Source organism: Crotalus tigris, unplaced genomic scaffold (genome assembly GCF_016545835.1).
Source record: "Crotalus tigris isolate CLP2741 ecotype Arizona unplaced genomic scaffold, ASM1654583v1 scf7180000024423.372371, whole genome shotgun sequence".
In the NCBI taxonomy this organism is placed as follows: Eukaryota; Metazoa; Chordata; class Lepidosauria; order Squamata; family Viperidae; genus Crotalus; species Crotalus tigris.
Window position 1 is genome coordinate 14,106 of NW_024100590.1, and position 27,660 is coordinate 41,765.

The following is a 27,660-nucleotide window of genomic DNA, read 5'->3' on the forward strand; positions in this document are numbered from 1 at the left end:
GCGGAAGAAAGACTTGGAGGTTCAGCTGCAGGGTGTGCTAAAGATTTTCCTGAAGTTCTAGGATTCATTCATGAATATTGGCCCAGTAGAGATACCCAGAATATATCTTTGCCTGCTTATCTGGGAACAGATAAGATCCGAGGTGGCACAGCAGTTAGAGTGCAGTACTGCAGGCCACTTTAGCTGACTGTGTTCAGCAGGTCAGCGGTTCAAATCTCACTGGCTCAAGGTTGACTCAGCCTTCCATCCTTCCGGGGTAGGTAAAATGAGGACCCAGATTGTTGGGGGCAATGTAAATATATATATACACTGCTTACTGGTGTACACCGCTTAGAGAGTGCTTGCACTTAAAGCGTATATAAGTCTCACAAATAAATAAATAAATAAATAAATAAATAAATAAATAAATAAATAAACAGACTCTATAGCTCCTGAGGAAAGATTATGATTATGAGCTTGGTCATCTGTATTTTAGATCCATGTCCCCTTGCCAGCTGGTTAAGACCTTCTGGATGGTAACATGAAGGTGGGGTTGGCAGTGGTAAATGCTTCTTTGGTGAAAGGAATGGAGCCTCAATACTTTAAGGTGGCTTTGGTTCACCCCTTTCTTAAGAAGCCATCACTAGCTTCCACCCAGATGGAGAACCTTCCTCCTATCTCCAGTTTACCCTTGTTGGGGATGACAATTTGGTCATACTGCAGCTTCAGGGGATCCTGGATGAAGTCAGGATTCACACCTGGATATGAAATGGAAACTAGTAGTCATGCTTTTTGATGTTCTCTGATGGGAACAAGATGGTGGTAGTGTGTCAAGTTTCACTCTGGGTAACCTGTCAGAGGCTTTTAATACCATCAACCATGGTATCCTTCACAAATGGCTACATGAGTTGAGAGTGAGGACACTGTGTTGTCTTGATTCACTTCCTTCTTCAAGGCTATTTTCACATGGTATTGATCAAGGTTAAGAGGTCCAATGCCCAGCCCCTGGGGTCCTTGCCTAACAATGTTTGGCACAATGTTGGTCAGCCTGAGGACCCTGAATGGAGACAGGATCAATCAAGTGTTGGTTTGATTGTGTTGCTGCTGCGACTGGGGAAGGAGGGGATCTTATGGATCTTAAATATTGTAAGATGCCTGGAGTCACCTGTGTGTGATTTGGGGGAGGGACATATACATTAGTTTAATAAATAAAATTTTGCATCAATTGCTGGGTTTTGGTAAAACAGTAGTCCTTGCTTAACCATGGTGATTGGGACCAGCAACTCCTTCGGTAAACCACACAGTTGTGAAGTCTAACACCATGTGATTGTGCCAACTAACAGGAATTGTGGAATCCCTGTTGCCATCATGAAGGGAATCCCATGCAGTCACAGTGTCCCTTGAACGTGTGGTCATTACTTAAGATCTTCTGCCAGCTTCTCCATTGTCTTTGCTTGATGGAAACCGGCAGTGAAAGTGGAGATTGGTAACTACACAAACTGAATATATAGATTCCATAAATTCCCTGTAGAGACCCATGGGTGGTGGCACCTGGAGGGCTTCATTGGATAACCTGAAGTATGGGTAGGTATATAGAGAGAAGTCACTCCTTCAGACAACCAGATCCTACATTGTGGTCAAAACCAGCATTTTGAATTTAGTCTCAAAAAAGCACTACTGCATCAGCCAGTGTAGGTAGTGAAGAAATGATACAATGTTTATTCTTTTTTTGCCTGTCGCAGCAAGCGACTCTTTCAATGGCATTCCAGGTAGTCCTCAACTTATGACAATTGAGCCCCAAATTGATGCTGCCAAGGGAAACATTTGTTGAATGGTTTTAGCCCCGTTTTACGACCGTTAAGTGAATCATTGCAATTGTTAAGTTAGAAATAGCAATAGCACTTGTGTCTTATATACCACTTCACAGTGCTTCTACAGCCATCTCTAAGTGGTTTTACAGAATCAGGTTATTGCCCTCAACCCATCTGGGTCCTCATTTTACCGACCTTGGAAGGATGGAAGGCTGAGTCAACCTTGAGCCGGTCAGGATCAAACTGCCAAACTGCAGTCAGCAGAAGTAGCTTGCAGTACTGCATTCTAACCACTGCACCACCACGGCATAGTTAATAGGTGGGGATTTCTTTTGCTGCAAAATGGCAAAAAAAAGTTGCACATTGTGATCACATGACCACAAGATGCTACAATCAGCCACAAATGCCAAACCAGTTGCCCAAAATGCAATCATGTGATTGCAGGGAGGGGGAAGGGATGGCAGTCATAACTTTAAGGACAGCTCCTAATTTTTGAAGTCTCTTGTAACTCTGAATGGTTATTATGCGACTGGCCGTACATCAAGGATTACCTTTATAATTAAAAAATAACAACTCTAAGTTATCAAACTAGATTTATTAAAAGGAGAAAGGCCAGGCTATAAAAACTTTGGCAATTGGATATGTATACTTTAGCATTTCGTTTATTTCCACCTCCATCAGGGTGAGGATTCTCTGAGTCTCCTGCTGTCTACTGAGGTAGTGGGGAGGTATTATCAACTAAATAAAGCAACATGATAAAGATATTCTCAACCTGAAATATCTTGTAAGCTATTTTCTCTCACAAATTCAGAGAAGTTGCCCTTGAGCCATGTCTTGCTTTGGTTCCTGACAGGATCATGGAATGAGAGAACAGATGAGTTGAGATGGACCTCAGAGGTCATCTTGTTCAACACCCAATCCAATCCTTGGTGTTTCTTCATCGTTGAACAGCTCTTGTCATTAACAGAAACTTTCTGTCTTGTCGATAAATTCTACATAAATCAACCAACTTTCTACATGACAGACCTGGAGATACTTAGAAAACAATTGTCATGTTACTGCAGTCCAGGTGCTAAGCAGGCCCAGTGTCAAGCTTAAAGTGTGTGCACAATATTGCTATCGTTACTGCTTCTTAGCTTGCCATTGCACTCAGGGGGAAAAGAGGGGAGGAAATGGAATGCAGAATCCAAAAAAAACCAACCGTATGAACCAAGGATGTTTCAACAAGTGTTTACCCATAAACAAAGATACTTTCCCATAACAATATTTTAACACTTGAACAATGTGACCTGCATTCAGAGGGGGAGAATTCTATTTTAATGATAGCAGTTTGCGTGGGAAATAACCAGAGCTGGTTTTGCTTTCATTCGTGCCGAAATGATATACCTAATACAGTTTTGCACAAAAAAATTGGATCATCGCATCGGTGCTTACTTGGTTGGATTTTTTAGTCAGAACATTGACACCAAGTGGCTCTAACTACTACCCATAAGCCTTTCCATTCTGGCCTTTTGTCATCTTAGTCACTCTCCTCTAGACATGTTCCAGTTTGTCACAATTTTTCCCAAAATGTGTGAATTATTTTTGAGAGGGGAAATGGATTGCTTTAGCTAAAGCTTTCCTTACACTCAATCTATTGATACAATTTCTTCTCTGAGGGAATACTTTTATGAGAAGCAAATTTGCTACTGAAGGAAATTCCAAATTAAGTGCTTATTAATTCATCAATCAATCAATTCATGATGATTAATCAATTAATCATGAATTGATTAATCATGTTTCTGAGGTATCACAATTCACTGACAACATTCATATGGCTTTCCCCTTCCGTGGATCTTTTTATGAGAAGTAAGGTTACTCCTCATACTGAAGCTCTTTCCACACTCCATGCATTTAGAGGGTTTTTCTCCTGTGTGGACCCTTTTATGGCAGGTTAGAGAATAGTTAATACTAAAACTTTTTCCACACTCCATGCATTTATAGGGTTTCTCACCGGTGTGGGTCCTTCTATGGGAAGTAAGGGAAGAACGTATAGTGAAGCTCTTTCCACATTCCATGCATTTATAGGGTTTCTCTCCTGAGTGGATCCTTTTATGAGTAGTTAGATCACTGCTAGTAGTGCAGCTCTTTCCACACACCATACATTTATATGGTTTCTCCCCTGTGTGGGTCCTTTTGTGGGAAGTAAGGGAACTGTTCATACTGAAGCTCCTTCCACATTCGGTACATTTATAGGGTTTCTCCCCACTGTGAATTCTTTTGTGGGATGTAAGATTACTATTCTGAGTAAAACTCTTTCCACAGTCCACACATTGATAGGGTTTCTCTCCAGTATGAATTGTTTTATGGGAAGTAAGGGAACTACTCTTACTAAAGCATTTGCCACATTCCATGCACTGATACGTTTTCTGCCCTGTGAGGATCTTTTTATTGGAAAAACTCTTATCAAAGTTTTTCCCACACTCTACATGTTTTGATGTTTTTGGATCACTGTGAATCCTTTTGTGGGAAGTAAGGTTACTGCTCATGCAGAAGCTTTTCCCACATTCCATGCATTTGTATGGTTTTTCTCCTGTGTGGATCCTTTTATGAGAAGTTAGAGAACTGTTCATACTGAAACTCTTCCCACACTCCACACATTTGTAAGGTTTCACTCCTGTGTGGATTGTTTTATGAAAGGTAAGGGAATAGTTCCTATTGAAGCACTTTCCGCACTGTGTGCATTCATAGGGTTTTTCTCCTGAGTGAATCCTTTTATGGGAAGTAAATGAACTCAACCCTCTAAAACATTTTCCACACTCCGTGCATTTAAATGGTTTTTCACCTGAGTGGAGTCTTTTATGAGTGGTAAAGGAGGTCAAGCCACTGAAACACTTCCCACACTCCGTGCATTTATACGGCTTTTCCCCAGTGTGGATCCTTTTATGAGAAGTTAGAGAACTGTTCATACTGAAATTCTTTCCACACTCCATGCATTTATACGGCTTCAGTCCAGTGTGGATTGTTTTATGAGATGTAAGATGACTGCTCTTGTAGAAGCTTTTTCCACACTCCAGGCATTTATATGGTTTCTCTCCGGAATGGATCTGTTTATGGGAAGTAAGATTACCATTCCTGCAGAAGCTCTTTCCGCATTCCGTGCATTTATATGGTTTTTCTACCATGTGGATCTTTTTATGGGCATGAAGATGACTGCTCTTGCGGAAGCTTTTTCCACACTCCAGGCATTTATATGGTTTCTCCCCGGAATGGATCTGTTTATGGAAAGTAAGATTACCATTCCTGCAGAAGCTCTTTCCGCATTCCATGCATTTATATGGTTTTTCTACCACGTGGATCCTTTTATGAGATGTAAGATGACTGTTCTTGCGGAAGCTTTTTCCACACTCCAGGCATTTATATGGTTTCTCTCCAGAATGGATCCGTTTATGGGAAGTAAGATTATCATTCCTGCAGAAGCTCTTTCCGCATTCCGTGCATTTATATGGTTTTTCTACCATGTGGATCTTTTTATGGGCATGAAGATGACTGCTCTTGCGGAAGCTTTTTCCACACTCCAGGCATTTATATGGTTTCTCCCCAGAATGGATCCGTTTATGGGAAGTAAGAGTATCATTCCTGCAGAAGCTCTTTCCACATTCCATGCATTTATATGGTTTTTCTACCATGTGGATCCTTTTATGGGCATTAAGATTACTGTTCTTGCTGAAGCTTTTCCCACACTCCATGCATTTATATCTTTTATCTATACTGTCAAAATCTTGGTGTAAAGTAAGAAGAAGGTTCCAACTACATTTTTTATCATTGTCCCTGCATGCATATGGAGAGATGAGGGATTTCTCCATGTCTCTATTTAACTGGCTTCTCTTGGGACTTTCTGGTCTGCACTGATTTCCAAATCTCTCTCTTCTGATTTCAGTTTCAAGAGATTTTGAAAAATCCACAACTTGCTTTGTATAATTCTTGGTCTCTAGCCCATCACCTGCTTGGGACAAAAAAAGAAAGATAAAATTTCATGAGATACGAACGTAGGATATCCGTACAGAAATGGTATGAAGATTTTAGCTTTTCCTACAAGTGGTGCAGATACAATACTCTTCTTTTCCATAGACAGAATAATACCAGATCAGAATTTTGTCTATTAAATAAACCAGCTACTTTTTTTTTTACTAGAATAGCAATAATACTTAGACTTACATACTGCTTCACAGTGCTTTACAGCCCTCGCTAAGTGGTTTACAGAGTCAGCATATTGCCCCCAACAATCTGAGTCCTCATTTTATCAACCTTGGAAGGATGGGAGGTTGTCAACCTTGACCCAGTGAGAATCGAACTGCTGGCAGTTGGCAGAATTAGCCTGCAGTACTGCATTCTAACCACTGGGCTATTATGGCTCATATATCTTCCAATATTTCTGAGCCCAGAGGAAAGAAACTCCCTTACCTAAAAAGACCACATTGTTTGCATTTTCCAGCGTCACCTCCTTGTATAGAGATTTTTGTTCGCAATTCAGCATGGCCCACTCCCCCTCGGAGAACAGCACCGCTACATCTTCAAAGGTTATGGGCTCCTAACACAGAAAAAAAGAAAAAAATCCCAATTAAGTGGACATTTCAGGAACTTATCAAGTCTTCTAGCTTAATGGAAATAACTTAAAACGATCTTCAATATCCTCCAGGAATTAGAAAAGCGGAAGCTGCTCATGATCCAAAAGCTGGCTAGAAAGATTAAAATAAAATAAAAAAATAAAATAATAAAATAAAATAAAATAAATAAAATAAAATAAATAAAAGAAAACAAAATAAATAAATAATAAAATAAAATATAAAAAAATAAATAAAATAAAATATAAAATAAAATAAATAAATAATAAAATAAAATAATAAAATAAAATATAAAATAATAAAAAATAAAATAAATAAAATAAAATAATAAAATAAAATAATAAAATAAAATAAATAAAATAATAAATAAATAAAATAATAAAATAAATAAAAAAATAAAATAATAACATAACATAACAAAATAAAATAATGAAATAATAAAATAAAATAAAATAATAAAATAAAATAATAAAATAAAATAAATAAAATAATAAATAAATAAAATAATAAAATAAATAAAAAAATAAAATAATAACATAACATAACATAATAAAATAAAATAATGAAATAATAAAATAAAATAATAAAATAAAATAAATAAAATAATAAATAAAATAAAATAATAAAATAAAATAATAAAATAATAAAATAAAATAAAGGAAATGGCACTGGAAATGAGATTTGAACCATTAAGGATGGATTAGGAATCTCTTTGTAGAAATCACATTGGTACTAGAAGATCTCATTCCTACCTGAGATGGAAGTACATCCACTGTATCTGTTCCAACACAATGAAGAGACGTTTCCACAGGTAGCATCACTGTTGTACCATTTGCCAAGATAGAGATAAAAAAACAAAAACAAATAATTACATGTTTTAAAAACATTTAGCATCGTTTGGTCTGGTAGTTAAGACATCAGACTAGAAACTTGGAGTCCATGAGTTCTAGTACCACCTTAGCCATGAAAGTCAGCATGGGTGACTTTGAGACAGTCATTCTCTCTCAGCCCAACCCATTTCACAGGGTGGTGGTTGTGGGAAAAATAGGAGAAAGAACGTGTGTTGAGTATGTTCACCCTACAGTTATTTGTAAAAATAATAAAAGTGGATACAAATTAAAAAAACAATGCTAAATACAATGGCCTTCTTACACACAGAGCTAAAGGTTTTTTTTTCTTTTTAAGACCCTACAATCTTTTAATTCGGGATAGACCTGAGGTGACAATCGAATCGAATCGAATTGAATTATAAAGTGGAAGGGACCTTGGAGGTCTTCTAGTCCAACCCCCTGGCTCAGGCAGAAAAGTCTATACCATTTGGGACAAAAATAGAATACAGCTGAGGATTTTTCAGACAGGAAGGCGGTGCAGAGAGTGGTGAGAATGGCCAAAAAGATCATTGGCTGTTCCCTCCCTCCCATCCAGGACATAGCACAGAAGCGTTGCTTGAGCAGGGTCTGCAAGATTATCTGGGACACTACACATCCTCTTCATGACCTGTTTTCCTTGCTACCTTCTGGGAGGAGGCTTCGTGGTCTCCGTAGCAGAACATCCAGATTCAGCCATAGTTTCATTCCGTACAGCATTAACCTTGTGAACTCTCAAGCTTCCTCCTTCCGTTATATATTCAAGACAATGGACAATATTTAATATTTGTCATGTATATGTGGGAGTGTGGGTCTATACATACGTTGTATATAGTACGTTTAGGTGTGTATCATGTATGTGTTTCATTTTGAGAGCAGGCAACTAAATTTCATTTTTGATGTGTGCCGTTGTGCCCACAGTAAAAAAAAAGGACAATAAAGGTTATCTTATTTTCTCTTATCTTATCTTATCATCTTATCTAGATGCCCTTCCTGATGCTATATCTGTCTGTACCTAGGACTGAACTCTCAGCTTTCCAAGTGGGAGGCGAGCGGCTTCACCACTAGGTTATCACGCTACTCAGATAGAGAGCGGAAGTAGTTTTGCAAAACAAGATCATGAAGAATTCAGGCATTATGGACATTATGGACCAGAAGAGCCTTCCTTTACCTGAAGATGGAGCCAGAGGTGGTTTCTCCTGGGAGATTCCCTCCAAGACCAGCTCCTGAGGAGAATATGTTTCATAGTGTTCAACGGCCATCTCAATGAAGGGCTTCTGCGCCTGGAACAATAGTCAAGAAAAAAAAGGAAGACTGCGTTACTCCCTAGTGCAGACATGTCAAACTCGCAATGTCATGTTACGCCGCACGACATATCGGAGCTTTTTCCCCATTGCCGGCAATGGGATGGGCGTGGTTTCGTGATGCATCCGGCCTGCGGGCCAGCAGTTTGACACCCCTGCCGTAGTGCTTCGAACACCACACTCCACCTTCATATTGTCAAGACTGATTTGCTTTTTCGCCTACATTTTTTTCTCCTGCTCATATCTTGACGGTGGAATGCAAGGGAGGGAGGAATGGTATCTAGGCAACCGAGAGCCCAAGGCCAGCTCTTGAAGGAGAAGTGGACTGTTCCTGTCAGGTCCCCATAGATCCCTCCCAAGACACTGCCATTCTGATGGGAGGGATGAATAGTTTTCTGGCTTTCTGGTAGAAAAGGGGGGGGGGGACTTGGGACCTTTCTAAGATGTATTCATTTTTGCTTTGTCCCTCTTTTGCTTTCATGTATCTTCCTGGGAATTGGGAGGGGGAGGAGGGATGAGCCTCCTCCCCCTGGTTTGCCTCGTCTCCAGAGAACCCTGCCTGCTACCAAGGTTGCAGCGCCTGAAAACAACTTGTTATCACCTTCTTGGCTCAGAGTTCTCACAACACCTTTGCACTATTGGATTGGCTCTTTACGGACTGGGCAATTGGGAAGGGTTTGAATGATGGGGGTTTAACCTAATGTTTTGCGCGGGGAGCTTTAGATCCTGCCTGCTTTGTCTGCAATCACTTTCTCTCAATAAAAGATCCTTTTAAAATGATGTCTGTTTCAAGAGTTAAGCTTTCTTGAGGGAATAGCTGTGGTGAGACCTTACAGTTCCCATAACTAGAAGAAATATTACTATCGGACAACGTGAACTCCTGGTGGGTGGGGGTAAGGGAGTCTATTGTTTAACTAAGCAGGTTTTTGAGCAGAAAAACCAGAGCTGGTTTCATTTCAAGAAGTATTAATACCACTCTACAATGCCTTGGTAAGGCCACACTTGGAATACTGCATCCAGTTTTGGTCACCACGATGTAAAAAAGATGTTGGGACTCTAGAAAGAGTACAGAGAAGAGCAACAAAGATGATCAGCGGACTGGAGGCTAAAACATATAAGGAACGGTTGCTAGAATTGGATATGTCTAGTTTAATGAAGAGAAGGACGAGGGGGGACATGATAGCAGTATTCCAATATCTCAGGGCCTGCCATAAAGAAGAGGGAGTCAAGCTATTCTCCAAAGCACCTGAAGGCAGGACAAGAAGCAACAGGTGGAAACTAATCAAGAAGAGAAGCAACCTAGAACTAAGGAGAAACTTCCTGACAGTGAGAACAATTAATCAGTGGAACAGCCTGCCTCCAGAAGCAGTGAATGCTCCAACACTGGAAGTTTTTAAGAAGAAACTGGACAGCCATTTGTACGAAATGGTGTAGGGCACAGGTCAGCAACCTGCGGCTCCGGAGCCGCATGCGGTTCTTTGAGCCTCCCCCTGTGGCTCCCAGCCTCCTCTGCCTTTGCAGAGAGAGACAGAGACAGAGAGAGGCAATTGCGCTTCCCTGCTTCTCTCTCTCTCTCTCTGTGTGTGTGTCTGGGTGTGTATGTGTGTGTGTGTTTTTTTTGTGTGTGTGTGTGTGTAAAAGAGAGTGCACTCACAGTGTTCTCCGAGGAGCTGAAAAGCTTTCTGGGCGGAGCTCCTCCCTTTGCTGCGTCTCTGCAGGAAACAGGAAGCAGGAAGGGCAGGAGAGAGCTAGCTAGCCCAGCTAGGCTGACTCAGGAATTCTGGGAGTTGAAGTCCATGAGTCATAAAAGAGACGAGGTTGCCTACCCCGGAGGTTGTTGGACAACAGATTGAAGCTTGCCAGGTGAGCAGCAGATAGGAGGGGGGGGAGAAAGAGAAAGAGAGAGAGAGGGAGAGAGAGAGAGTGGGGGAAGAGGAGTGGCAGACCAAGGGCAGATAGAGAGGGAGGGAGAGAGAGACCCTTTTGACATCTAAAATGAAGATAACACTGCATATATCCTTTTTTTACCTGTGTGCGTATGTAATTTTATTCTCTTAAAGCATTAAAGCATTCTGTTGGTGATCATTGTTTTAATAGTATGGATATTCCCAAGAGTCATATTTTTACTTTTATTTTTAATGTGTATATGTGTGTGTGTGTGTGTGTATACACACACATACACATACACACACACACCTATAATAAAGGTAAAAAAGGATATATGGAGTGTTATCTTCATTTTAGATATCAAAAGGGTTTTGCGGCTCCCAGTGTTTTGTTTTTGGTGGGAAACGGGTCCAAGTGGCTCTTTGAGTGTTTTGGGTTGCCTACCCCTGGTGTAGGGTTTCCTGCCTGAGCAGGGGGTTGGACTAGATGACCTCCAAGGTCCCTTCCAACTTTACTACTGTTATTATTATTATTACTTTCTTCTGTGCCAATGTACATTTTCAGTAAAGTATTATACGCTTGGTAAAATCGTGTCCCAGGAGTTTCTTTTTCTGGAAATGTCAACTGTATAGTTGACACATATATCCTCAAAAAGCTTCAAGAGCACACAAAAGAATATCTAAAGTGGAAATCTCCTCCTCACCATACTAGCTGCAGAAAAGAACATTTAAACATTCCATAACATTATTTTCTACAACTTCCATCTTTTGAAATGATATTGTCTCACTTGCATCTCTGCCAGATTCTTCTCTGTGTGTCTGAGGAGGAAGCCTTCTGCCAGGGCCACTGCCTGGGAGGTGGTCTCTGCTCCACAATCCTGGACCCAGCTCTTCATTTCCTGAGGCAAGATGGCCAGGAACTGTTCCAGGATCACCAGATCCAGCATTTGAGCCTTTGTGTGCTGTTCTGGGTTCAACCACTGACGGCAAAAATAGTGGAGCTGCGAGCAAACCCATCGAGGTCCTTCAGCCTTCCGGTAATGGAAATCCCTGAAGGATTGTCTTTGTACATTGAAGGGCATCATCGTCCCTTCAAGATCTGGTATCTTCTGCCTGATACTTTCCCTTTCTTTCACCCTGTTGTCTTTGTGAAGAGAAAGAAGACATGTGGATGCTTCCTCATATTCTGGCCTTTCTCCATCCATGTTCATTCTCTGCTCTTCAACATCTCCCCAAGGGTGAAAGATAGGAGCTGTGGTGGTGCAGTGGTTAGAATCCAGTATTGGAGGTTAATTCTGCCCACAGCCAGGAGTTTGATCCTGATCGGCTCAAGATTGACTCAGCCTTCCATCCTTCTGGGGTCGGTAAAATGAGGACTCAGATTGTTGGGGAAAACAGGCTGACTGTATAAACTGCTTAAAGAGGGCTGTACAGCACTATGAAGGGGTATATGTCGAAGTGCTATCGCTGTTGCTATATCCAAGTCTCTTTTCTTTGCAGGACCGTAATGTCAGGAAGAGGTTTCTCTTGAAAAACCGATAAGGGTCTTTGGAGACACGTTATCTTGGTCTCTCTCCAAAGAGGAACTTAACTTCTCACTCACAATCTAAAGTGGAAAGTAAAGAAAAGAGCATTAATTTTTCAGTAAATTATAGATCAAGGGGTTGAGAGAACAATACTGTTCAGACATTTTCCTCAGTGTTTGAGTTTACTAAGAAAACTCCTCCGCGGTTAACGTCTGTAGAGAAGATCCACAAAAAGGGGCCTTTTCAGATCAGCCACAGCTCTATCTGTCTAAGGAGATTCTCCATCTTTCCAAAAGGCAACTGGAACTTTCTTGTTTTTTCCCCCCAGTTCTGACTGAACCCAGCAAGCTTCTTGGATGAGAAGCAAAAAGTTTTCATGGGAAAAAAAGAATAGAATAAATAGACTAGAATGCAGAATAGACTAGACTAGACTAGACTAGACTAGACTAGACTAGACTAGACTAGACTAGACTAGACTAGACTAGAATAGAATAGAATAGAACAGAATAGAATAGAATAGATGGAATGGAATAGAATAGAAAATAGAATAGGAAATATAACAGAACATAGAATAGGAAATAGAATAAAATAGAATAGAGAATAATAGACTGCAGAATATTACAGAATATTATAGAATAGAATAGAATGCAGAATAGAATAGAATAGAATAGGAAATAGGAAATAGAATAGGAAATAGAACAGAATAGGAAATAGAATAGGAAATAGAATAGAATAATAGAATAAAATAAACTGGAGAATAATAAAAGACTGCAGAATATTATAGAATAGAATAGACTGCAGAATAGAATAGAATAGGAAATAGGAAATAGAATAGGAAATAGAACAGAATAGGAAATAGAATAGAATAGAATGGAGAATAATAGCATAGACTGCAGAATATTACAGATTATAGAATAGAATAGAATGCAGAATAGAATATTATAGATTATAGAATATTACAGAATATTACAGAATATTACAGAATATTAGACTAGACTAGACTAGACTAGACTAGACTAGACTAGACTAGACTAGAAGTTGGAAGGGAACTTGGAGTCTTCTAGTCCAACCCCCCTGCTCAGGCAGGAAACCCTATACCATTTCAGACAAATGGCTATCCAGTCTCTTCTTAAAAGCTTCCAGGGTTGGAGCATTTACCGCTTCTGGAGGCAGGTTGTTCCACTGGTTAATTGTTCTAACTGTCAAGGAAGTTTCTCCTTAGTTCTAGGTTGCTTCTCTCCTTAATTAGTTTCCATCCGTTGCTTCTTGTCCTGCCTTCAGATGCTTTGGAGAATAGCTTGACTCCCTCTTCTTTGGGCAAGCCCCTGAGATATTGCTATCATGTCACCCCTAGTCCTTTTCTTCATCCCCAACTCCAGCAATCGTTCCTCTTATGTTTTAGTTTCCAGTCCCCTAATCATGTTTGTTGCTCTTCTCTGCACTCTTTCTAGAATCTCAAGAAAGTCCAGTTGGCTTTTGAAAAAGCACCTTTGGGACAAAGCTCCATCTCTTTCTTAGTTGGAAGGGACTGTCAACTGTTTCACTCAGTCATCTAGCACAGGGCTTTTCAACCATTCCACCGATTGTACCCCTTTTAGGATATGGCAATATTCAAGTACTACCTAGCAAAGTGTCAAAAACATGATGACCCAAAAAAAACAAACCCCCTGTTCAAAGTTGCAATTGCACTGAAATGACTTATGACCATTTTTCACACTTATGACCATTGCAGCATGCCCAGGGTCATGTGATTTATATTTGGATGCTTGGCAACTGATTCATATTTATGATGGTCACACTGTCCCAGGGTCATGTGATCCCCTTTTGCAACCTTTTGACAAGCAAAGTCAATGGCAGGGCTGCTGGTGGCTAAGTGCTAAGGCGGGACTTCCCTCCCTCCATTCCTCCCTCCCTTTCCTGCCTCCCTTTTTCTCATGCCCACCTCCTTCTGAAGGAAGAATTTGAACCCCCCCCCCCTATTTTCTCTCTTCCATATATTCATCTAACAAGGAAAAGCCTCCAGAGCAGTGGTTCTCAACCTTTTTAATGCCGCGACCCCCAACCGGTCGTAAGTCGAGGACTACGCAACAGGTCGTAAGTCGAGGACTACTCAACTGGTGCAGCACCGTTTGCAGAATGGGACTTTTGGCCGGCTCAGCAGGGCAGAGACAGCCTGGACAATTCCTATTGGCTTTTGAAAGCCAACAGAATTAGACTCTATTCAAGAGAGTCTATTCTATTGGCTTTCAAAAGCCAATAGAATAAAAGGGAGTAGCACAGCTAAGGAAAAGGGGGAAAAAAATGGTGGACTGCGTTGTTTGGCGACCCACGTGAAATGGTCGTTCGACCCCAAATGGGGTCCCGACCCACAGGTTGAGAACCACTGCTCCAGAGACAGAAAAGACAAACTGCTGAGTGAACTAGCTTAAAAAGGAACATTCCCCTTTAAGAATTAGCTACTGGCTAGAAAGGAAAGTTAAGGAGCGCAGCAGCCAGCACTTCAGGAAGAAAAAAAAAAAATGTAGTAAGTATTGGCTGCAGGCTAAGGCACTGGGAAGTTTAAATGCAATGGATCCAATTAGCAAGACCCCAGCTGCTTTTAGAGCTGACTCCCCTCCCCAACTCACAGTTATAGCAAGCACTGGGAAGTTTAAATGCAATAGATCCAATCAGCAAGGCCCCAGCTGCTTTTAGAGCTGAATCCCCTCCCCACTCGCAGTTATAGCAAGCACTGGGAAGTTTAAATGCAATAGATCTAATCAGCAATCATACTCTACCCTACCCTACTCTATACTACATTCCATTCCATTCCAGGCTCTGCCTTTGCCCCTGCTTTCCTGGTCCCCCTCGCCCCCCCCCACCTCTACTCCATTGCTTGCAGGGGTCTTACAGGACAAAAGCCTCTCCCCCTTCCTCGCCCCGTCTCCATTTTCAGGCCGATGGCTACAACAGTTGAAAGCAATTGCAAATGAGGGTCTTGCAAAAAAAAAAAAAAAAAAAAAGGAAGAATGGTACTCGCCTGGCATCACGTGAGAAAAGGGAGTGCAAACTCCAGGCTTTTCCCTCTGCAAATCCGGCTCTCCTTTCTCCAAGAGAGGCGCGCAGCGGGAGGATAAGTTTGGCCCGGTAGCGCATGTGCTACGCAGTGTTTCTCAACCTTGACCATTTTAAGGCATGTGGACTTCAACTCCCAGAATTCCACAGCCAGCAATGCTGGCTGTGGAATTCTGGGAGTTGAAGTCCACATGCCTTAAAATGGTCAAGGTTGAGAAACACTGTCAGCTACAGCCTCGCACTGGTCTCCAGTGAGGGGTTAAAGGGAGAGAGTGCTGCCTCGTAGAAGGACCACGCTGGGGGTCACTTCCTGCCCCTCCACGTTCCTGGGGTGGGGGTCACTTCCAGGGAAAAAGGTCTTCGGCACAGCTGTTCTGGATTGGACAGCTGGGATCCTCTTTGCATGAGACCCCCATCTAGTGGTTCCCGCCTGCAATGGAAGGCAGAAAATTGAAGGAGGGATGAGAGGAGAGATGGGGGGTGGGAAGGGGAGAGGGGAGTGAATAGCTCTTCTGCTTTGTTTCATAGAGAATGGAATGGAATAGAAAAGGAATAGAATAGAACAGAACAGAATAAAATTAAAGATAGAAATAACGATAGAACATAGAACAGAACAGTCTCTTTTAAGAAGAGACTGGACAGCCATTGATCTGAAATGATATAGGGTTTCCTGCCGGAGCAGGGGGTTGGACTAGATGACCTCCAAGGTCCCTTCCAACTTTATTATTATTTGAGTAGAGTAGAGTAGAGTAGAATAGAATAGAATAGAATAGAATAGAATAGAATGGAATAGAATAGAATAGAATAGAATAGAATAGAATAGAATAGAATAGAAATAATGATAGAATATAGAATAGAACAGAAAAGAACAGTCTCTTTTAAGAAGAGACTGGACAGCCATTGATCTGAAATGGTAAAGGGTTTCCTGCCAGAGCAGAGGGTTGGACTAGATTGCCTCCAAGGTCCCTTCCAACTTTATTATTATTATTATTATTATTATTATTATTATTATTATTATTATTATTATTATACTAGACTAGAGTAGAGTAGAGTAGAATAGAATAGAATAGAATAGAATAGAATAGAATAGAATAGAATAGAATAGAAATAAAGATAGAAATAAGGATAGAATATAGAATAGAACAGAACATTGACAGCCATTGATCTGAAATGGTATAGGGCAGTGGTTCCCAACCTTTTTAATGCCGCGACCCCCCAACCGGTCGTAAGTCGAGGAGTACTCAACCGGTCGTAAGTCAAGGACTACTCAACTGGTGCAGCACCGTTTGCAGAATGGGACTTTTGGCAGGCTCAGCAGGGCAGAGACAGCCTGGACAATTCCTATTGGCTTTTGAAAGCCAATAGAATTAGACTCTATTCAAGAGAGTCTATTCTATTGGCTTTCAAAAGCCAATAGAATAAAAAGGAGTAGCACAGCTAAGGAAAAGGGGAAAAAATGGCGGACTGTGTTGTTTGGCGACCCCCGTGAAATGGTCGTTCGACCCCAAATGGGGTCCCGACCCACAGGTTGAGAACCACTGGTATACGGTTTCCTGCCTGAGCAGGGGGTTGGACTAAATGACCTCCAAGGTCCCTTCCAACTTTATTATTGTTGTTGTTGTTATTATTATTATTATTATTATTATTAGACTAGACTAGACTAGACTAGACTAGACTAGACTAGACTAGAATAGAGACTAGACTAGACTAGACTAGACTAGACTAGACTAGACTAGACTAGAACAGAACAGAACAGAACAGAATAGCAGAGTTGGAAGGGATCTTGGAAGTTTTCTAGACCAACCCCTTGCTCAGGCAGGAAACCCAATACCATTTCAGACAAATGGTTGTCCAATCTCTTGTTAAAAACTTCCAGCATTGGAGCATTCACAACTTCTGGAGGCAGGTTATTCACTGATTAATTGTTTTAACTGTCAAGAAATTTCTTAGTTGTAGCTTGCTTCTCTCCTTGATTAGTTTCCATCCGTTGCTTCTTGTCCTGCCTTCAGGTGCTTTGGAGAATAGCTTGACCCCCTCTTCTTTGGGGCAGCCCCTCAGATATTGGAACACTGCTGTCATGTCCCCCCCTCGTCCTTCTCTTCATTAAACTAAACCAGGGGTCTTCAAACGTGGCCCTTTTATGACTTGTGGATTTCAACTCCCAGAATTCCTCAGCCAGCGTGTCTGGCTGAGGAATTCTGGGAGTTGAAGTCCACAAGTCATGAAAGGGCCAAGTTTGAAGACCCCTGTCCTGGATAGAAGGAAGTGAACTACCAATAACCTTTTCTGCCATCCTCACCACTCTCTGCACCGCCTTCCTGTCTGAAGCAGTGATGCTTCCAAAGCAGACAGGGATGCAATATGACCGGATGCTCTCCACTGTCCCTCTGTAGAAAATGGTAAGGACAGGGTGCGAAGAAGATGCGCTTCTCTCATGTGACGGAGAAAATGTAGACGCTGCTGTGCCCGCTTCACTCGTGTCTCGCTGTTGAGCAACTAAGGTAGTCTCCATGCCAATGTGGCACTTAAGCTGCCACTTGTACTATTGGAAATAAAAATGCGGCCTAATCGAGCATTTCTGCCTCAGGGCAACAATTTGTTTCCTTTGGATCTGTAGTTAGCCCTCAACTTATGACCACAATCAAGCCCAACATTTCTGTTGCTAAGTGAAGCACTTAAGGGAGTTTTGACCCATTTTACGACCTTTCTTGCCACAGTTGTTAAGTGAATCACTTCATTTGTTAAGTTAGTAACGGGTTGTTAAGTGAATCTGGGCCTCCCCATTGGCTTTGCTTGTCAGAAGGTTGCAAAGGGGGATCACAGGACCCCCAGAACACTGCAACTGTCATTAAATATGAACCAGATGCCAAGCATCTGAATGTTGGTCCCCTGCCTATGGGGATTCTACAACGGTCGCAAGTTGAAAAATGGTCGCAAGTGATTTTTTTCCCCCGTGCCATTGTAACCTTGAGTCCTCACTAAAGGAATGGTTGTAAGTCAAGGACTACCTATATGGGTGTGTCATTTATTTATTTATTTATTTATTTATGAGACTTATATACCGCTTTAAGTGCAAGCACTCTTTAAGCGGTGTACACCAGTAAGCAATGTATATATATTTTACATTGCCCCCAACAATCTGGGTCCTCATTTTACCTACCCCGGAAGGATGGAAGGCTGAGTCAACCTTGAGCCGGTGAGATTTGAACCGCTGACCTGCTGAACACAGTCTGCTAAAGTGGCCTGCAGTACTGCACTCTAACTGCTGGGCCACCTCGGCTCCATGACTCTTGTTGGGGTTTTCTTTCTGAAAGCAGAAGCTTAAACATAAAACAATACATATTTTTATATACCAAGAATATTGTATTGCAAATTAGCCGACTGTAAACAGAGGAAAATCTTGAGTGACACATACAGTAAGAAGGCAGGGCTGTGTTGGTCAGAGTATATAGCTATCTTAGGAATTAAAAACTGTCCCCTTAAGGCAGTGGTTCTCAACCTGTGGGTCGGGACCCCATTTGGGGTCGAACGACCATTTCACGGGGGTCGCCAAGCAACGCAGTCCGCCATTTTTTCCCCCCTTTTCCTTAGCTGTGCTACTCCCTTTTATTCTATTGGCTTTTGAAAGCCAATAGAATAGACTCTCTTGAATAGAGTCTAATTCTATTGGCTTTCAAAAGCCAATAGGAATTGTCCAGGCTGCCTCTGCCCTGCTGAGCCCGCCAAAATCCCATTCTGCAAACGGTGCTGCACCAGTTGAGTAGTCCTCGACTTATGACCGGTTGCATAGTCCTCGACTTACGACCGGTTGGGGGGTCGCGGCATTAAAAAGGTTGAGAACCACTGCCTTAAGGGATGGACTTCTGGGTATCGTAGTTTATGTTATCTGGTCATATCTGTGTTCGAACTGGCCACTGGGAGGGACTTCTGTTTAATTACGGGATATCCTGGCTACGTGCCAGTCAGCGAGGTCTCCCTGAAGTCCAGCCACGACATCTGTTTGCTTCGTTAGTATAGAAGAAGCTATTCTTTTTTACCTACGTGATGGGTCCAGATTACGATCTGTATTTCAGAAGAATCTCTACAGTAACTGTAAGTTAATGTCTTGAGGATGCCTGATGAATTAAAGTAATTTCCATGAATCCCTTCCGTGGAGTTAATCTGCCTGTTATCAAGCAAGATCGAGCAAGCCCCCTGCTTGATCCAGATCAAGGGAGTGTGGCTGAATCTTCACAAATCTCTGTTAACATATAGATACTTGGTTTAACATCTTGAATGAATTCAGAAAACTTGAATTGCCTGGCACTAATATCAATTTTTATTTCATATCCACTTACAGCTATGCAGAGTCCAGAAAAAAAACAATAAAATGTAAATACAGAATTAACTAATATCAGCAATGAAACAACTTTATTATCAATGTCCAGGGAGATTCTCAGTCATCCAGGTCATGGTTGTCCAAAAGGTGATTTTTTCAAGAGGCAACTGGACTTTCTTGTTTTTCTTTTCTTTTTACTTCTCATCCAAGAAGCTTCTTCAGTTCTGACGGGATGTGGGGAATGGAAGGATTTATACTCCTTGCTGACTGCTGGTCATTTGCATTCTTTCAGATCAGTGGTTCTCAATCTTTTTAATGCCGTGATCCCCAACCGGTCGTAAGTCGAGGACTAAAGCGGTCATAAGTCGAGGACTAAACCGGTCATAAGTCGAGGACTAAACCGGTCATAAGTCGAGGACTAAACCAGTCGTAAGTCGAGGACTTTTCCTGCCGGGAGCACCGCGCATGTGTGGTGCCGCCCCCTGCGCCAGCCGAGGCGTAGCTGGCAAGCGGCAGAGACGGAGCAGGCCGACCACCAGCTGGGCCACCAGCTGGCCCAGCCCAAGGGAGTAAGGCACCTGCCGAAAAAGGGGAAAAAAAATGGCGGACAGCCTTGCTTGGCGACCCCCGTGAAATGGTCGATCGACCCCAAATAGGGTTGCGACCCATAGGTTGAGAACCGCTGTTTTAGAGAGTCATTGAGGCCACTTGGAGGCTTGAGGACACAGATAAACCTGCAGGTGGCCTCAACGGTTCTCTACAAGAATGCAAATGACCAGCTGTCTGCAAGGAGTATAAATCCTTCCACTCCCCACCATCCAGCCAGAGCTGGAGAAGCTTCTTGGATGAGAAGCGAAACATCGTCAAAGAAAAACAAGAAAGTCCAGTTGCCTCGTGAAAAAGCATCTTTGGGACAACCGTGATCTGGATCACTGAGAATCTCCATAGGCATCTCATCCGTACGATCTTTTTATTGGGCGTAAAGGAACAGAGATCACGGAAGAGCTTTCACGACTGAACTTTTTCTGCTATGTGAATCCTCTTATGAGAAGTAAGGTGACCGTTCTGACTGAAACTTTTTCCACACTCTAAACATTTGTACGGTTTCTCTCCTGTGTGGGTTCTCCTGTGGCACGTAAGCGAAGAACTCATTATGAAGCGCTTTCCACATTCCGGGCACTGATACGGTTTCTCCCCGGTATGGATCCTTCTGTGGCAAGTAAGAGATGAGCTAATACGGAAGGTTTTCCCGCACTCCAGGCATTTATAGGGTTTCTCCCCTGAATGGATCCTTCTGTGGTAAGTAAGATCACTGCTGGTGTTGCAACTCTTTCCGCACTCCGTGCATTTATATGGTTTTTCGCCCGAGTGGAGTCTTTTGTGGGTGGTAAAGGAAGTCAAGCCATTGAAGCTCTTTCCACACTCCGTGCATTTGTACGGCTTTTCCCCAGTGTGGATCCTTTTATGGGAAGTAAGGTAACTGTTCATACTGAAGCTCTTTCCACACTCCGTGCACTTGTACGGCTTCAGCCCGGTGTGGATTGTTTTATGAGACGTAAGGTGACTGTTTTTGCGGAAGCTCTTCCCGCACTCCAGGCATTCATATGGTTTCTCTCCGGAATGGATCCTTTTATGGGAAGTAAGATTATTATTCCTGCGGAAGCTTTTTCCGCATTCCATACACTTATATGGTTTTTCTACTGTGTGGATCCTTTTATGGGCATTAAGATTACTGTTCTTGCTGAAGCTTTTCCCACACTCCATGCATTTGTATCTTTTATCTCTAAGGTCAAAGTCTTGGTGTAAATTAAGAGGAAGGTTCCAACTATGCCTTTTTTCATCTTTTCTGCATGCATACGGAGAGATGAGGGATTTTTCCAGGTCTCTGTTTAACTGGGTTTCCTTGGGCCTTTCTGGTCCCCACAGATTCCCAAATATCTCTCCTCTGATTTCAGTTTCCATTGATTTTGAAGGCTCTACAGCTTGCTTTGTATAACTCTCAGTCTGTTGTCCACCAACTGCTGGGAACAAAATGAAAGAAGAAAGAAAATTTCATGGTTGAAGTACACATGCAGCATATTTCTATAGAAATGGGTTGAAGATTTCAGTTCTTCCTATAAGTGAGGAAAATATCAGATGGGAATTTCCCTTAATTAAAAGATCAGATGAATAAGAATAGAATGGAATGGAATGGAATGGAAAGGAATGGAATTGAATAGAATAGAATGAGTTGGAAGGGACTTTGGAGGTCTTCTAGTCCAACCCCCTGCTTAGGAAGGAAACCTTATACCATTTCAGACAAATAGTTGTCCAGTCTTTTCTTGCCACAGGAGCGAGGGGGTCAATTTATTCTCCAAAGCATCAGAGGACAAGACAAGAAACAATGGTTAGAAACTGATCAAAGAGAGAAGCAGCCTGGAATTAAGGAGAAACTTCCTAACAGTGAGAGCAATTAACCAGTGGAACACTGGTTGTTCCACTGATTAATTGTTTGTCAGGAAATTTCTCCTTAGTTCTAGGTTGCTTCTCTCCTTGATTAGTTTCCATCCGTTGCTTCTTGTCCTGCCTTAAGGTACTTTGGAGAATAGGTGGACCCCTTCTTCTTTGTGGCAACCCCTGAGATATTGGAAGATTGTTGTCATGTCACCCCTAGTCCTTCTGTTCATTAAACTAGACGTACCCAATTCCAGCAGCCGTTCTTTATGTTTTAGCCTCCAATCCCCTGATCATCTTTGTTGCTCTTCTCTGCACTCTTTCTAGAGTCTCAACATCTTTAATGTGTTCCAATACTATTTGAGCTCAGAGGAAGAGAATGCCTTACCTAAGGAGACCATATTGCTTGCATTTTCCAGCATCACGTCCTCGTATAGAGATTTTTGGTCAAAATTCAACATGGCCCACTCCCCTTCAGAGAACAGCACTGCTACGTCTTCAAAGGTTATGGGCTCCTAACACAGAAAGATAACATTCCCAATTAATTAATAGCTTCAAGAACAATACTTAGCAATAGCACCTAGACTTATATACCTTTTACAGCCTTCTCTAAGTGGTTTACAGAGTCAGCATATTGCCCCCAATAATCTGGGTCCTCATTTTACCGACCTCGGAAGGATGGAAGGCTGAGTCAGCCTTGAGCCGGTGAGACTCGAACTGCCGAACTGCTGGCAACCGGCAGTCAGCAGAATCAGCCTGCAATACTGCATTCTAACCACTGCGCTGCCACAGATCTTAACTAAAGAAGATCTCTGAAGAAAGTTTGTTTTGACCAGGGCTATGCAACCTTGGCTCTCTTATGACTCGTGGACTTCAACTCCCAGAATTCCTGAGCCAGCCACGCTGAGGGGAAAGGGAGAGGTTTCCAAGCTGAGCCATGCTGGCTCAGGAATTCTGGGAGTTGAAGTCCACGAGTCATAAAGTGGCCTAGGCCTAGGCCAGAGGTAGGCAACCTTGGCTCTTTTATGACTCGTGGACTTCAACTCCCAGAATTCCTGAGCCAGCCATGCTGAGGGGAAAGGGAGAGGTTTCTAAGCTGAGCCATGCTGGCTCAGGAATTCTGGGAGTTGAAGTCCATGAGTCATAAGACAGCCAAGGTTGCCTACCCCTGGTTTTGACCAAAGTCAGGGCCCAGATAAGCCACAAGGGAGCAATAACATGAAACTTCTTCTTCTAGTCTCGGTCCCTTTTCATCTCATTTTAGAGGAGGATCTGTTACAGGCTTTAATTTTAAATCAAGTCTGACCTGTTGCTAAACAACACTTAGAATCTTTCCAACTTTCCCTCCATAATCCCAACCCACTGACTGTGCAGAATCTTCAAAGCCATTTTGTGGTTGCATTTTGCTTAGGAATCAACTGATGACAAGACCTTGCTGCATCAGAGATTAGGGCTCTTCCCCATCGGGAAAGTACCGTGTTTCCCCGAAAACAGGACTGGGTCTTATTTATTTATTTTTTGCCTCCAAAAGAGGCATCAGGTCTTAGTTTCGGGGGATGTCTTTTATACTCACCTCTGGCACTGACAGCCTCCCCCCCCCCAGCTGGTCCACTTCTTCTGGGGCCAAAGGAACAACTTCATTCTGCAGCTCCATTCCGGCCTGCATTTTGCAGTCAGTCCTTTCCAGAAGGCCTATGCAGCCAAGTACCGAGCTATGGATTCAATTCAGAAGTCTTGCAGAACCAAGCTATGGATTGAATCCATAGCTTGGTTCTTGGCTGCAGGGGTCTTCTGGAAAGGCCTGTGACTGAGAAATGCAGGCTTGGCTGAAGAAGAAATGGGCTGGTGAGGAGAGGCCTGGCTGCCAGGTAAGTGGGTACAGGGCGGATGGGGCAGCTGCACACCTCCACCCTAGCTTGATTTTTTAAGGTGTGCGCATCACCCCAAAACTAGGGCTTATTTTGAGGGTAGGCCTTCCTTTCAGGGAAACATGGTAGTTTTCTTCAATGAATTGCTCAGAGCACCGTGTATGGCAAGTGAACTAGTCAACAAACTCCACTGAACATCGACACAAAGTTGTTGGGAGACCTCCTCCAGGTTGGAGCAAGAATGCCATAGCTCTGCAGATGACCTAATGGCTTCTCCCATCAGAGTGCTGGAAGCTTTTCACGATCAGAAAAGCAAGCTAGAGGGAGCTAATAAAATAAAAGACACGGCACCAGAAATGAGATTTGAACTATTAAAGATGGAATAGGATTCCCTTTGAAGAAATCATATTGTGTGATGTCTCCCTTGGGCGACTCCCCAGATTCCTCCTCAGATGCCAGCTCAGGGGAGGTTGAGCCCATTCCTGGCAAGTCAGCAACTGAGTTGATTGATGGCTTTGAACGGCTGTCCAAAAGAGATTTGGAGGAGGCTTCAGCTGGGGAAAGTTTGCAGTGGCCGACAGCCAGCGAAAAGGAGGAAGAACTGCCTCTGCACTTGATTTGAGAACACACAGGGAAGAGAAAAGGCAGGAGCAAAAAAGGTCAGCCAGACTACTTGAGAGGAGATGGCCTCGCCCGTCTTGATGGGCTGCACCGGAAAGCTGGCTATTTATCACAGCAGACAGATGGAAGTGTTGCTGGAAACAATGTGTTGATTTTCTAGCTGTATGTTTGGTCATCTTGATTCCTGCTTCACTCTGGATTGACACTGTGCTTGGAATTGTGTCTTGGAGACACTGAACGTTTCTTGCCATGTGAGCTTTCTTGTGTGTACTGTAGATTTAAGTTTTTCTTGGTGGAGTTATTTTGTTTGAGCAACTATTAGGCCATTGCCCTGTGGATCCATCATGGCCAGCTCGTGGCTGGATTTCATTGGGACAGTTCTGGGTTTTGGTGAAGGGAATTGCTGGGGAATATTAATACACTCACTAATCCACAGTTATGTGTGTATGCGTGAGTGGGGCAACACACATTGGTACTAGAACAGACATGTCAAACACAAGGCCCGGGGGCTGGATGCAGCCCGCAAAGTGGTTCCATGTGGCCCGCGAAGCCATCCTGGAAACAGTGAGGGAACGGCCCCCACTGCCTTGGCCCTGGCCCAGACCGGCCGGGGCCAGACCGGCCGGGAGCCAATGTACAATTTTGTGGTAGCCATCTATGCTGAAACGTATTCTGTCTTAGCTCCACAAGGCCGCCTGGAAACAGCGAGGAACCAGCCCCTCCTGTGTTGGCCCTGCCCCCTGGGTGCATGCTGGGGAGGTGTCACCCTTTGTGAGGAATGAAGAAATGGACCATGCCTTGGCGCTTGCCCTGGTCCCACCCCCTTCTGCCAGAGACCCTCAGATCTGTCCCACTCCTGCCCAGGCCCCCACAGGCACCCTTGACACAAATGATGTAGAGCTGGCCATGCCCACCCAGTAAGCCGCACCCACCCTGGCCACACCCACCTGCCCCTCCCCCGAGGGCAACCGCAATGCTGATGCAGCCCTCAATGAAATTGAGTTTGACACCCCTGTACTAGAAGAACTTCCCCCTACCTGAGTTGGAAGTGTAATCACTGTTCCTTTTCCACCAGAAAGAAGAGCTGTTTTCACACCTAGCATCACGGCTGTTCCGTTTGCTGAGAAAGAGATTAAAAAAAGTAATTACATGTTTTAAAAACAGCTATCAAAGAGTCTGTAGGATTGTTGTAGGGAAAATAGGAAGAAGGTTGTGTGGAATATGTTCACTGCCTTAGTTATTTTCTAAAAATAATAAAGGTGGGATATAAATGAAATCAACAATAAAGCTGAATACAATGGCCTTCTTACATATAGAGCCAAAGTTCAGCTAGTCCTCGATTTATGACAATTGAGCCCAAAATTTCTGTCACTAAGGGAGACATTTGTAAAGTGAGCTTTGCCCGATTGTACGACCTTCCTTGCCACAGTTGTTAAAGCGAATCACGGCAGTTGTTAAGTTAGCAACACAGGTGTGATACGCATCTGGCTTCCCCATTGATTTTAGCTTGTCAGAGGGTCGCAAAAAGATGATCACATGACCCCCTGGGGACACAGCAACCGTCATAAATATGAGTTGGTTGCCAAGCATCCGAATTTTGATCACATGACCATGAGGATGCTGCAATGGTTGTTGGTGTGGAAAAACAGCCGCAAGTCACTTTTTTTTTCAGTGACGCTGTAACTTCAAATGGTCACTAAATTAGCTGTTGTAAGACAAGGAGTCCCAATATAATAGGGCTATCAGTTAGAACAATGAATCGGTGGAACGACTTGCCTCCAGAAGTTGTGAATGTTCCAACACTGGAAGTTTTTAAGAAGAGATTGGACAACCGTTTGTCTGAAATGGTGTAGGGTTTCCTGCCTGAGCAGGGGGTTGGACTTGATGACCTCCAAGGTCCCTTCCAACTCCTATTCTATTCTATTCTATTCTATTCTATTCTATTCTATTCTATTCTATTCTATTCTATTCTATTCCATTCCATTCTTTGACTGGACAGCCATTTGTCTGAAATGATAAAAGGTTTCCTGCCTGAGCAGGGGGTTGGACTAGAAGACTTCCAAGATCCCTTCCAACTTTTATTAATTATTATTATTGATCATCACACAGTCAGCCAGATGTTCAGACTGGATTTGGCATTTTTGTCTACTTATCGAGTCCTTACCCAGGACCTGGGATAGGCAGATGTGGACGTTTGATAGTATTACAGATATCGTCGCAAGATGGAAGCAGTTCCTAGTAAGGCTGCCTTTTGCAATTGACTAATGGCAAATTTGTCAATGCCAATGCAGTTCAAGAGGTGCTCCAGTTGTTTTGGTGCCTATTACTATTGAAACTAGCCTTGCTTGCCTTTGTCACAATCTTTCTATTTTTTATTATTATTATTATTATTATTATTATTATTATTATTATTATTATTATTATTATTATTATCGATCATCGCACAGTCAGCCAGATGTTCAGACTGGATTTGGCATTTTGTCTACCTATCGAGTCCTTACCCAGGACCTGGGATAGGCAGATGTGGATGTTTGATGGTATTACAGATATCGTCGCAGGATGGAAGCAGTTCCTATAAGGCCGCCTTTTGCAATTGACTAATAGCGAATTTGTCAATGCCAATGGTGTTCAAGTGGTGCTCCAGTTGTTTTGGGATTGCACCCAAGGAGCCTATGACTATTGGTACTACCCTTGCTTGCTTTTGCCACAGTCTTTCTATTTCTATTTGTAGGTCTTTGTATTTTGTTATCTTCTCCAGTTCTTTCTCTTCTATTCTGCTATCTCCAGGCACTGCCACGTCCACTATCCAGACTTTTTTGTCTTTCTTATCGACAATTGTTAAGTCTGGGGTGTTATGTTGCAGGTGCTTGTCTGTTTGAATTCTGAAGTCCCAGAGCAGTTTAATTTTATCATTTTCTATGACTTTCTCTATTTTATGATCCCACCAGTTTTTGCTTACAGGCAAATGATATTTTTTGCAGATCTTCCAATGCACCATTGTTGCTACTTTGTCATGCCGCTGCTTGTAATCAGTTTGTGCAATCTTCTTGCAACAGCTTACCAAGTGTATTATTATTATTATTATTATTATTATTATTATTATTATTATTATTATTATTATTATTATATTCCAAAGAATAGAATAACAGAGATGGAAGGGACCTTGGAGGTCATCTAGTCCAACCCCCTGCTCAGGGAGGAAACCTTATACCATTTCAGACAAATGGTTGTCCAATCTCTTTTTAAAACTTCCAGTGTTGGAGCATTCACCGTTTCTGGAGGAAACTTGTTCCACTGATTAATTGTTCTGTCAGAAAGTTTCTCCTTAGTTCTAGGTTGCTTCTCTCCTTGATCCGTTTCCATCCGTTGTTTCTTGCCCTGCCTTCAGGT

At 42.5% G+C, this 27,660-nt stretch overlaps 1 protein-coding gene across 4 annotated transcripts in view; it reads right to left on the reverse strand.

The window, feature by feature from the left end:
• The window catches only part of LOC120302128 (zinc finger protein 493-like), a 36,731-nt gene that overhangs the window by 3,213 nt on the left and 5,858 nt on the right, over positions 1–27,660 (reverse strand). The window contains exons 1-5 of one of the 4 annotated variants that reach the window (XM_039330046.1): positions 11,239–12,052; positions 8,432–8,543; positions 7,147–7,214; positions 6,234–6,360; positions 3,784–5,775 (exon numbers count right to left, since the gene is read on the reverse strand). In XM_039330046.1, the coding sequence (XP_039185980.1) occupies positions 3,784–5,775; positions 6,234–6,360; positions 7,147–7,214; positions 8,432–8,543; positions 11,239–11,661 (2,722 nt within the window). In that variant the 5' untranslated portion in view covers positions 11,662–12,052. Of the gene's footprint in view, positions 1–441; positions 5,776–6,233; positions 6,361–7,146; positions 7,215–8,431; positions 8,544–11,238; positions 12,053–20,363; positions 21,370–22,169; positions 22,297–25,307; positions 25,391–27,660 lie in introns of those variants that run through there. The other 3 variants (XM_039330045.1, XM_039330044.1, XM_039330047.1) reach the window with 3 other exon arrangements.